The sequence below is a fragment of the Mandrillus leucophaeus genome, unplaced genomic scaffold (assembly GCF_000951045.1).
Source record: "Mandrillus leucophaeus isolate KB7577 unplaced genomic scaffold, Mleu.le_1.0 Scaffold169, whole genome shotgun sequence".
NCBI classification, from domain to species: Eukaryota; Metazoa; Chordata; class Mammalia; order Primates; family Cercopithecidae; genus Mandrillus; species Mandrillus leucophaeus.
Window position 1 is genome coordinate 1,473,166 of NW_012101687.1, and position 13,090 is coordinate 1,486,255.

At 40.7% G+C, this 13,090-nt stretch overlaps 1 protein-coding gene across 3 annotated transcripts in view; it reads right to left on the bottom strand.

The window, feature by feature from the left end:
* GRIP1 (glutamate receptor interacting protein 1) overlaps nucleotides 1–13,090 on the bottom strand; it is a 328,912-nt gene that overhangs the window by 40,435 nt on the left and 275,387 nt on the right. For all 3 annotated transcript variants that reach the window (XM_011976577.1, XM_011976576.1, XM_011976575.1), the window contains 3 exons: nucleotides 9,330–9,474; nucleotides 7,815–7,954; nucleotides 7,446–7,640 (listed from right to left, as the gene is read on the bottom strand). In XM_011976577.1, the coding sequence (XP_011831967.1) occupies nucleotides 7,446–7,640; nucleotides 7,815–7,954; nucleotides 9,330–9,474 (480 nt within the window). The remainder of the gene's footprint in view (nucleotides 1–7,445; nucleotides 7,641–7,814; nucleotides 7,955–9,329; nucleotides 9,475–13,090) is intronic.

Here is a 13,090-nt window from a genome sequence, read left to right on the forward strand (position 1 = left end):
AAATCTTTAAGTCAACTAAACTTGACCTTTAACTGATACAGCTGGCTGGTGATACCATGATTTAAAAGAGGGAATATCTGAGGAAAATTATGTTTAGGTAAAAGGAAAACCTGTTGCCCATTACTGAGAAGAAGTTAACAGGCCCTGAGGGTTATTCCTCTATACCAGGAGTCAAGCTTAAAAGCCAGAGAATAAATGAGGCAGCCCAGGTATAAGAAAAAATCAACTGCCAGATAGATAATGAAACTTTTTGTTGTTGTTGAATGATGGTGTAAGCACATGAAATATACATATGATATTGGAAACTACATTTTAAATTAAAAATTGATAAATAAGTTGAAAAAAGAAATAATTTTTTTAAATGTACTGGCGGGGCACAGTGGCTCATGCCTGCAATCCCAGCACTTTGGGAGGCCGAGGCAGGCAGATCACTTGAGGTTAGGAATTCAAGACCAGCCTGGACAACATGGTGAAACACCATCTCTACCAAAAACACAAAAATTAGCTGGTTGCAGTGGCGGGCACCTGTAGTCCCAGCTACTTGGGAGGCTGAGGCAGGAGAGCCTCTTGAACCTGGGAGGCAGAGGTTGCAGTGAGCCGAGATCACACCATTGCACTCCAGCCTGGGCGATAAAAGCAACACTCGGTCTCAAAAAATAAAATAATAAAAAAATAAATAAAATGTATGGTCCTAAGTCATTTCTCCTTTGGATTATTTATTTCTTTATTTAGAGACAGAATCTTACTCTATCACCCAGGCTGGAGTGCACCAGCACGACCTTAGCTCAGTGTAACCTCCGCCTAGTGGGTTCAAGTGCTTCTCCTGCCTCAGCTTCCCGAATAGTTGGGATTACAGGCACCCGCCACCACGCCCAGCTAATTTTTGAATTTTTAGTAGAGACAGGGTTTCACAATGTTGGCCAGGCAGGTTTCAAACTCCTGACTTCAAGTGATTGCCTGCCTTGGCCTCCCAAAATGCTGGGATTACAGATGTGGGCCTGTGTTCCAGGCTTCCTTTGGTTTAGAATTGGCACCTTTTTCTTTTTCTTCTTTCTCTCTTTAATTATTTTACATCTGGGTTTCCATATCTGATCTTACACTTTGTATCCTAATGTGAGGTATAAAATTTAGTCCAGATTCCTTTCACTGATATTAATGTTTAGTTTTATTTATTTGCATAATGGAAAACAGGTCTTTACAAAAAAAAGGCCTTTATTTGCACAAGTGGAAAATAGGAAAGTAGGTATTTCTGAAAGTAGATGGAATCTTGATAGGATGATTTTTATTTTTAGGTAACTATGCCTTAGATATTTGTAAAATTCTGACATTCCAACCTTGTAATATTTGGTTTTCTGTACTAATACAGATTAATATTTGTAGCTTTTAATTCATACCCAGCATTAATTTAGAAAAGTGAACTAATCAGTGTTGGTTCATAATCATAAAGTTTAGAATTCAATTTTCAGGCCGGGCACTGTGGCTCATGCCTGTAATCCCAGCACTTTAGGAGACCGAGGCGGACGGATCACAAGGTCAGGAGATCGAGACCATTCTGGCTTACACGGTGAAACTCTGTATCTACTAGAAATACAAAAAATTAGCTAGGTGTGGTGGTAGGTGCCTGTAGTTCCAGCTACTCGGGAGGCTGAGGCAGGAGAATGGCGTGAACCCAGAAGGCAGAGCTTGCAGTGAGCCGAGATCGCACCACTGCACTCCAGCGTGGGTGACAGAGTGAGCCTCTGTCTCAAAAAAAAAAAAAAAAGAAAAAAATAGAATTCTACAATTTTGGGACTATAGCTCTTGCCATTACTTTCATTCTTGGAAATCAAGTTTAGTACAGGAAAGTGAGCCAGTTAATTTCCTGCCAAATTTGTTTCCTAAAGACCCAGTGTTGTGAAGGATGAGAAAATCAAATCATATGTTTATATAACTGTTTGTAATTGATCTTGCCAAGAAATACTCTATATATTCAGATGAGGCTATGGTCTTAAAATGTCAATGCAAAGATAGTTCTCTCTTCTCTCAGAAATCACCTCAAGACAAAAAGTAATGATAAATAACAGAAGCAACTCCATCTTAATCAAAACTAGAGTGTTTGTGTAATCTCAAACCATAATACATAAGAAAATACATAATACATAAATTCAGTGGAAGTCAAATGGGAAGGGGGTGGTGGTGGTAAGAAGTGGAGAGAAGGCACCTATGGCCAGGACTACCAAACTACTCTTTGGTAGACAACTCAGTCTACCAAAGCAGGGGCGGTGGCGTGAGGCAAAACTCCAGTGCTTTGTTTGGAACACCAGTATGCACTGCATGGCTGGCGGCAGAAAGTACCTATGGTCCCATCTGGCATCAAGGTAAGTCAGGGAAAGAGAACACATGTCACAGACTGAGGGGAGCAATTGCTCAGTGAAGCAGGGTAGCAGAGAGGAATTCTGTCTTGTGAGCAGCCTGCTGTTGCTGCTCTCTGGTAGCTGGGGAAGAGTTTACTCACATATACCATGCTGGAACTAGGGTACGTTTGGTAGCCTGGAAACAACCTGGGCTCTTCTCAGAACCTCTAGCAGCTTGCAGTTCAGGAAGAACTCATCTCATTCAGTGGTGAGCAGTAATTAAAAAGGAATTGGCATAACATGTATACCAAGTACATATCAAACAAATGAGAGCAAAGGCATAGAAAAACAAAGTGATAGCAGATGAAGAATACTCATGAGAAGAAGCCTGGTTCAGAGCAAATGATAAACATGACCAGTCAGAAATAATCACAAAATTCAAAAAATACACAGCAAAGTCATCACCTCTATAAAACAAGGGATCAAAGCAGAAATATAAGAACTCAAGAGAAATTGGGCAAGACAAGATGATGATGAAACATGAGCTTGTAGAGATCAGAAAAGAAAGAGAAAAATAAAACCCTGCCAATGAGTAGAGGAGGATACCATTGGGTTTCTACTCTGTGCTATCCTCTGTATGGAGTATTTGTATTCTTTAATGACATTAAATAAAGTTGGACTCTGACTGCACATGTTGGTGTCCTTGATCAGTTATCATCCTTATGAAAACACAAAGAAGGAATATATCCTTATAAAACAATGAAAATAAATTGTGCATCCAACTTAAGTCATAAAAGGAATAAAATTCAAAAGGAACTGAATGAAAGAGTTAATCAAATTAAAAGTAAAATTTTATGTAAAAAAAAAAAACTAGAGTAGAACTAATAAATAAATGCAAGAGTCAGTTCTCTGGGAAAAAATAAAAACCAAACAAAGAAATCAAATAAACTGTTACTAATCAAATCATGGGGAAAATAATAAAACCACAAATATACCAATTAAGAAACAATATTGTGGATATAATTATAGAAACTGAGAAAATAAAAAAATTTAAAAAGAGATTATATAAAAATACATTTGACATCTGGATGAAATAATTTCATTTTCTGAGAGAATACAAATGATCAAAATGACTTCAAAAGAGAGAAAAATAAGATAGAAATGTAACTATCTGAGTTGAGAGTCAAAAGTTACAGAGAGCACAAGAGCTATTCAGTCCATGAGAATGGCAGTCTATGTACCACCACCAATTTGCCAGTCCCTCTTGTACCGACCTTTTCTAAATCCAAGTAAAGCAGTCATAGGGTTTTCTCAGAGTTAGAAGGAAGAATTAAGAAGATGCAAGGAGGCCAAATACCTAAGATTTTGATAAGGCAGAAGGGCATGAGGCATCTAATGGGCAAGACAATAGGGAGTGAAAGAAGCTGACCCGGAGGCCGACTGGAAGAAGTCAGCCACACAGTGGAACTGAGGATCAGCCCCTTGTGGGACTTCCTTAAACACATCCCTTCTTTCCCCACAAGTTTTCGTCATTCCATTCTATTTCCCTTTCCACGAATGAAGTGATAGGGCCACTATTTATTTATTTGTTAACTGACTGTCCCTTCAGCTGCGCAACCTCTTCCATGGGAGCAGAGACCATGTCTCCTTTGTCCAACAGTGTATCCACGTGGTCTATGGGCCTGATATTGAGCCAGTCATTACATACTGGAGCAAGCTTGACATTTTAGAGAAGAAGCAGAGAACAGTAAGGAATGTTGCTGCAAAGACATCGATTTCCAGCCCCAGGAGGAAGATGTGCATTATGGAGGTGCAACAGCCTCCTGGGAATGAGGCAACTATTCCAGCCTTAAAGGGAACAGAGAGAATGTGCAGGGGCTTCCTGGGACAAGGCAGAGAGCCTGCTGAGAGGCTGGAGGGACAGGTTGGAGAGATAAGCTGTATCTCACAACATAATATTGAATAGGAAAAGTAAAAGTGCGGTTCTCTGTCTTGCTTTTATTTTTGTTTTAATTTTTTTTTGAGATGTAGTCTTGTTCTATTGCCCAGACTGGAGTGCAGTGGCATGATCTCAGTTCACTGCAATCTCTGCCTCCTGGTTCAAGGGATTCTCCTGCCTCAGCCTCCCGAGTAGCTGGGATTTCAGGTGTGTGCCACCATGCCTGGCTAATTTTTGGATTTTTAGTAGAGACGGGGTTTTGCCATGCTGCTCAGGCTGGTCTTGAACTCCTAACCTCAGGTGATTTGCCCACCTCAGCCTCCCAAAGTACTGGGAATACAGGCCTGAGTCACTGTACCCAGCTGTGCCTTGCTTTTAAAAAGTCAATCTCACAAGCACAATCTGGAGAGATGCAGTTTAACTGAATATCACAGGTAAAGGAAAAAAAAAACAAAACTAAACAACAACAAAAAAAACATTCACAAGACTTTGAGATCTTGGTAAACTGTAAGCTCAAAGTGAGTGACAGACGTGTCATGACCACTAAAATTCTTATGTTGAGGTAGGTGTCATTGATCAGTTCTCCTGTCTTCAGTGATGCCAATGACAAGCTTGCTTTGCTCCAGGCTGTCGGGCTGTTGTGTGATTTTCCTTTCTGAATGCTACATTTAACAGGTATACAGGTAAACTGAAGCGCATTCAGAACAGAGGCCCACAGGACGATACAGATACTTGCCAGTAAATTATAGAAGGCACAGTTAAGGGAACTGGGGCTATTTGGCTTGGAGAAGGAAAGCCTCAACAGAGACCCAATAGCTGTCTCTGAGTATCTAAGGGGCTGTCAAGAGAAGAGGCTTTAGTCTAGTTCAGAATGACCTTGAGGGTATAGCTAGGACTAATAGGCATACTGCAGCTCAATACAAGTGAGAGCTTTAGAGTCATCAGAGCTATGTGGAGATGGGGGGATGCCTCAGCACAAGGAACAACCTGTCAACTTGGGCGCTCAAGTCCATGCAGCGTGTCTTGGCGTGCAGTGAGGCAGGACCTGGCACCAAGGGCTGCACCGGACACCAGACTAGCTGACTCCTAAACCCTTTCTAAAGCTGAAATCCTGCCTTCAGCTTCCATATTCATTACGAGAATTAATGGGGATTAGTTATACGAAAGTGCTTTGTAAACTCTAGAGTGTTCTACATATATAAAGGGTTATTACTACTTTTTCATTACCTTGGAGTACTTCGATTCTATCCTGATTGCCATTGTCTCTACTTATCCCTTAGTTCCCTTCAACCTCATAAAATGTCTAAATTATAGATGCAAAATGTAATACTATGACTATGATTCAAAATTTCAAAGTGTTTCACAAATAACAAATGGTTTTTCATCTTTTACTAATGAGGGGCAGGTCCTATACTCAGTTTGCTTCTCATGGTCCTTTTTCTATGGTTTCAAGGAATGGAGTAGCTAAGGTCTTCCAGATCACCTTATGGGGAAGAAGTCATTAATATCAATAGCACCCTCACAAAAGTCTGTGTAACAAAAATATCTCTACATTAATAAGCAACACACAAATAATACATGAATAAATAACCAATACACAATACATTGATAAATAAACCTGAGTCTACTCTGATAGAATGTGACTTCTGTCCTTTACTCAGTGTCTTCTGGTGGCCCATCAATTCTCAGGCAATCAGAAGGTCTGTTATTCGGTGGCATAGGCAAACTTGTCACAAGGTATTATGACTTGCAAAAATTAATTGCCAAATAAATAAAAGCCCCAATTCCATTTAGGTGTTCAAAGCATTTTCCGCACCCAAATCTAGTATCATCTCTAATGAAAGTAACAACTTGACAACTTTGAAATATCATCTCCTTTCATTTTTTTTCCAGTTTTTTCTCCCTTCCATATTTTTTTTTGTTCATCAGAGGACTTAACAGAGAGTGACACAACATAGGCAGGCTGAGAGAAGGAAACTAGGAAAACCAGGAGAGAGCAAACTGGATACAGACTCTCCTAAAAGTACAGTTAACTCCGTGACAAAGCAGCCCTCATGCCAATGTGTTCTCTAAACTGTTTATGTGTTTTATTATTTGACTGACTGAAACCCAGAGCAAACAAGGGATTCAGAGGCTGGAATTTACATAGAACACGGGAGAAGGTAAGGCTCAGATGAGGAGAAATACCAAGAAGTTTTGACATACTTTTCTTTTTGATGCCATGGATCACTGGGAAGAAAATATTTTTTAAAAGAAGCTATTAGTTTCTGCTCTGTATTCAGTCTGACACCTTTTATGTGTTTATATTCCATGAGTGAGGCTTTTTAATGTAGATAGTATTTCTTCACATGGCAATGACACCTATGAAGAAAAATCTACTCTATACTTTCCTATATTGTGATTATAACGCTCTAATTATAAACATTCAGGGAAAGGACATGGTGGCTCATGCCTGTAATCGCAGCACTTTGGGAGGCCAAGATAGGAGGATTGCTGGAGGCCAGAAGTTTGATACCAGCCTGGATAACATGGCAAGACCCCATATCTACAAAAATTTAAAAATCAGCTGGGTGTGGTGGTGTCTGCATATAGTCTCAGCTACTGAGGAGATGAGACTGAGGCAGCAAGATCTCTTGAGTCCAGGAGTTTGAGGCTGTAATAAACTGTGATGGTGCCAGAGTATTCTACCTGGGGTGACAGAGTGAGACCCAGTCTCTAAAAGAAAAAAAAAAAGTCAGGAGTGGGCAGGAATAAATAGAGTCACAAATCATTGGCTAATCTCTTATGTAACTCTTCTGAACTCCCCAATCCATCTTTGTGGAAAGCTTGCTGAAAAATAAGACAATGGGGCCTGTATTGAACAAGCCACTTTATTGTATGGTTTGCCTCACATTAATCTAAGCTTGAAGGATAAGCTCTGGATGGGATACTTGGCCATCAGTAGACCTAATGGAGGCCTGTTAGTGTTTGGTAAAGGTTCATGCCTTATAAGCACTAGAAGGAAATGCATGGCCAGCTGAGCGTAAGCATTCAGTGTGTTCAATATGAATATGGCTACACCAAAGCAGATACAAGTTAAATAAAGATATTCTCCTCATGGAGCAGAGGATGAATCTTGAAGAAGCATGGGCTTCAACAATGACAAGTCCTCTGGGGACAAAGTAAAGACGTACCTTGATTTCCATAGCTGGTGTCTATTGCAGACCCATCCCATGAATCCACAGCACTGTCCACACTGGGCACTGTGGAAGGGTACATGTCGGACAGCTTGCCTGGCTTCTGCGCTGGTGAGGAGTCCTCCTCCACATCCCCCAGGTCACTCAAATGGCTAGCAATGGGGAACTTCTTGGGGCTCGATGCTGACTGGGCTTTATAGACAGGAAAGGAGTTTAAGTATCAGAGTAAATTTAAATAAAAATATACCAAAATACTCTGTTGCTGGAGATTCGTTTCCCTAGAATCACACACAGACACTAGCACATTCTTTCAAGGAAGAAAATGCACTGGAAATCCTTAATTGTGGCTTTCAACTCACTACTCACCATCTGTCTGTTTCTTAATTTTCAAGGTGACAGTCTCTCCTGCCATCTGTAACAAATGGATGGCTTCACTCAGAGGCTTCCCTTTCAAGCTGCTGCTATTGATGGCTAGGATTCGGTCTCCTATGTGGATTGCGCCAGTTCTGAAACACCAAATAGTAATAGGAGAGGTAGAAATAATCCCTGTGTGGTACTGAATATAAATTCCCTGACATACCTTATACATTCATCATAATAAAGACTTGGCAAGGATCTCCAGAAGTCCCTCTTGCTTTCTTCTGGGAAATGTTGTAAGATCACTGCATATGTTGTGGATTACTTTTTAGTTTCCAAAAACATTTTAAAAATTGTTTTAATTAGTTATTAAAATGAACTTGTGTGCTTTTTCAATTCCAAGAAAGCTGAGTCATGGGGTAAGTCCCCTAAAAATCCAAATACAAATGTAGTGGATAGCATGCAGCATCCTTTCTTTCTGCAGATTTTTTTTTTTTTTTTTTGAGATGCAGTCACGCTCTGTCACTCAGGCTGGAGTCCAGTGGCGCGATCTCGTCTCACTGCAACCTCCGCCTCCTGGGTTCAAGCAATTCTCCAGGCTCAGCCTCCCAAGTAGCTGGGATTACAGGCATGCACCACCATGCCCAGCTAATTTTTGTATTTTTAGTAGAGATGAGGTTTCACCATGATGGCCAGGCTGGTCTTGAACTCCTGACCTCGTGATCCGTCTGCCTTGGCCTCCCAAAGTGCTGGGATTACAGGTGTGAGCCACCACACCCAGCCTGTCTGAGCCAATTTCTAAGGTACACTGCAGCTCCAACATTCTGCAATGCTGTGTCTCTATTTTGCTAACCACTGTTTCCAGTTGTTAGCAGGAACAATGCATTTGTGTATTCCTGAGCTAGGTTGGAAGGACAGATCTGGAGGACAGATTTGCCTGTAGGGTTTGTCATATGTCTGATAACACATCTCAGAAAGAAATGCAGTTTAGCAGAGGGTGGGGAGTGGGTGTGTGTATATACATCATTGCCAAAGCAAAAAATGGACATTCCAGATTTTAAGACATTATTAAAATGGGTCACTACACTTTGTTCCCATAAGATGATGCCTGTATCACCCTCTTCTGAACACACAGCAGCTAAGTGCAGCACCTGTCAGGTAACAGAGGCTCAGCAAGTGTTTGCTGAATGAAATTGGACAAGCCATTCAACCTCCCTGAACTTTAGTTTCCTCCTCTCAAAATGGACACAATACAAATCCATCTTCAGTCAATTGTGGTCAGTTTATACGTTTCAGAGAGTAGTATCAATGCTAAGCCCATGACATCTTTTACCACCTGTAAGATGCCCCTCAGAGTCAAGTTGGAGCTCTGCCTGAGAGTTCTCAAGCTCTAAGATCAATCCTTTGTGCAGATTTTTAAAAGCCAACAGATAACCACAGAGAGAGGAGCATGTTTTTATGTGGTTGTGAGGAAGGAAGCCCATCTCAGACACAGGTAATTATAACAGTTACTTCAAATTTTACCTTTCAGCTAATCCCCCTTTAGTGAGGCTTGAAATGATTATAGGATCAAACGGCTCTTCAGTTCCTGAAATTGTGATGCCAAGGGGCCCCCCATAGCGTTTCAGCTCCACGGTGTAAATAATTGCTCCAGAACTTTCTTGCTCATCTGCAATAAATGCCAAGGAATCATAATTGATTTCTTTGGAAAAGGCAAAAGAGTAAGACACATAGATTCACACATAAAGTAGGAATTCAAAACATCCTCGTCGAAGTATCATGTCTCAGAAAATAATTATTTTGGGGAACAGCATTTCCTTAGTAGGATCTTACATTCAAATACAGAGATATAGTCATTGTCAGTGCCAGGGGAGAGGAACACTGCCTAATGACTTATGTTTTACATGTGTGAGATCTGCCCAACTGGGGCTGCAGGACCTTTCAACTGTGTCCATGTCTAGGACAGTGCTTATCTAGCATTTGGTAAGTGTGCAGTAAATACCTGTGAAATAAACATATGGCTGAGGAGGTATTATAATTTGAGAGGAGAGAGTCACCCAGTAACAAAGAAGACATCGGGTCATGCTGTTTCCATTTTAAGCTTTACATGCAAGCTAACTTTTGATATAGAAACGTGGATTTTGCTAAGGGTTGGAACAAATGATAACATGTATATGGTTAAGTGGAACTTAGATAAATAAACTTGAAGACAACAGCAAGAAATCTAGAATCTCTTACACATCATTCCACTTACTATCTTCTAATGTGAGTCCTATAGGTGAATTACAGATATTAAAGTGGAAGTTTGAATGATCATCTCTCCTCTTTCAATGGAGTAAAAGCTGTTGTAAACTATGTTTCAACAGCATAGACCAGGCTGCCACGCTGTCATAAACTAATTTTGGCTATTCAACATTATTATAGTGGAAGACACTTGTGAATGTGCTCTGCCTAAAGCACTGGCCAGAAAGATATCATGGGCCGCCTTCAACATGGTGGGTATTGTGATGGTGTCAGGGTTGCAAATAAGAAGTCTCAGAATTCAAAGGTTTTATTTGCTTCTGACATGCTTAAAGTTCTTAGGCGTTTCTTGTTTTATTCCTTGGGCCTGGGAGCTGTGAATGGTTAAGGAACTGTTTCATTTCTGCACCTGAGGATACAATGAAATGGTTCAGTGACTACTTTAACAAAACAGTCAGCTTTTACAATCAGACTACATCCTAGTGAAGTATTAACACGGCCACATTTTTGCAGTGAGCAGCTGCTCATTTACTATATGAAACCCTAAAATAAGGAGGAAAAGCAAGGCTTGAGTTAACAATTCAATTAATTGTGTTTTCAGTGAAGAATTAGGATGAAAATAAAATGAAGGGTCTATCGAGTCATGTGGGAAGCAATGTGTCCTCTCTTGCCAGCACTTACTTCACTTCTGGCCATAGAGTGGGAGTTTTGAAAGCAGCCACCACCTCCACTTTCTGAGCACTCTACTCAATGTATTTGCTCCACACATTCAGAACTAAAGACCATCCACCACATACTGCAATGCTTAAGTCAACATTTTAGGGCACAAAATCTTCAACATTGGGATCAAATTTACATTAGCAGCTGAGAAGTTCCCATATCAAACCTAAAACAGCTCTGTTTGCTGGTTCACAAGTTTCTTCTGGGCTGATGCTGAAGTTGTGGCCAATAGGTTGGTGATTATCTGCTAAGGGCTCTGGAGAGAAGCATCAAGATAGAGGGTAACTGAATAATGGGCAGAAGTCAAAAGTCTAAATTTTCCTACAGTACGATGTTTTGTCACATTTCAGAGCTGGCTTTGACCTAAATGAACAGAGCACTATTGGATAGATTGCATGTACTTTGCAGCCCTCATTGTCAACTATATTCTGGATAAAATTCTGAATGAGTCATTTGATTAGTAATCCCTGGCAAAGTTAAACATTAGTTACTGCTGGACACTCTGTGTGGGCCATTCAGTGGAGGTGTGTATGCCATAGCAAAGACCTTGACCCCTTATTGCTCTCTGTATAAGGCAAGCATGAGCACAAACTTGTCAATGGGTGCCAAGCATTTTGGGTTGGAGCATCTGCTCTTTATGGGTTTTGGGGAGAAGGATGCTTGCCCAGGACCTGGAGACCCAAAAACTAGTGGGAGTATCCATGGAAACCATACTTCAGATGAAAACAAAAAGTGGTCCATGGGAAGGGGAGTTGGGGGTAGTGCCATTCATTGGGAGAAGGGGGGTACCTGGTTCTATTCAGCTCATTCTGCAGGCAACCCAGAGTGAGTATTCCATGTTATTTTTCGACAATGTAACTTGTGACACAAAGATGACAAAATAATACCAGAGATGAAGTAAATGGCTTTAAGATAGTCTGTTTCAGGTTGCCTTATTTGGGGACATTTTTTATTGGCATCTGAGTCCTCACTGACTAGAAGGCAATTATTAGGGCACCCAATGAGTTTAGATAGTGATGGAGATGCGAATCTAGGAAATGGTACATCTTAACAAGAAGGACACATTCCTGTGATTACATTGGGGTGGAAACAGGATGACGTGATGCTCTATTTAAATTATGACAGAAATGGAAGCTGATTTATGTTTTCTTTAACAAAAAATTGCGAGAAACACAAAAGAGAAACGAGACTTGGCTGGGTGTGGTGGCTCACGCCCGTGATCCCAGCGCTTTGGGAGGCCAAGGCGGTGGACCACCTGAGGTCAGGAGTTCAAGACCAGCCTGGCCAACATGACGAATCCCCGTCTTTACTGAAAGTACAAAAATTAGCCAGTCGTGGTGCCTTGCGCCTGTAGTCCCAGCTACTTGGGAGGCTGAAGCAGGAGAATTGCTTGACCCAGGAAGTGGAAGTTGCAGTGAGCTGAGATCATGTCACTGCTCTCCAGCCTGGGTGATGAAGCGAGACTCTGTCTCAAAAAAAGAAAGAAAGAAAACAAAAGAAAAGAAAGAGAAAGAAAGAAAGAAAAGGGAGATTTAAGAGATATTACAACCAAAAGCAATGAGTAGATCATTTGGAATTCTAATTAAAACCAACTGTTATAAAAAGGTATCTATTGGCCAGGCACAGTGGCTCATGGCTATAATCCCAGCACTTTGGGAGGCCAAAGTAGGCGGATCACCTTAGGTCAGGAGTTTGAGACCAGCCTGTCCAACATGTCAAAACCCCGTCTCTACTAAAAATACAAAAATTAGCCGGGTATGGTGGCACGTGCTGTAGTCCCACCTACTCAGGAGGCTGAGGCAGGAGAATCGCTTAAGCCTGGGAAGTGGAGGTTGCAGTGAGCTGAGATTGTGCCACTGCACTCCAGGCTGAGCGACACAGCAAGGCTCCCTCTAAAAAAAAAAAAAAAAAAAAGCTGTCTATTTTTTCCTCGGATAGATTGCTTTAAAAAAAAAAGTTGGTTTTAATTATGATTTTATATATATCAGGGAAATGTGAACATTGAGCGACTATTTTATCATATTAAAAATATTGCTAATGATGTTATTTAGTTATATGTTTTAAAAAAGTATTTCTTAGGCATATGTTAGTAATAGTAAAAAGATGAGATGATGCCGGGAATTTCTTCATAACTCCACTGGTGAGGTGGGGAAACCAGACTAAGAGGGGAGATGAAGCAAGGTTGGTTATAAGCAAATCACTGTTAACACTGGGTGATGCATGGTGATTCATTATGCTATTTTTATTTTTCTATGTATTTTGAATTTAATAACAAGCTTTTGAAAAAGAAAATAATATCATTTCCCTTAGAAAGCCCTATGTGG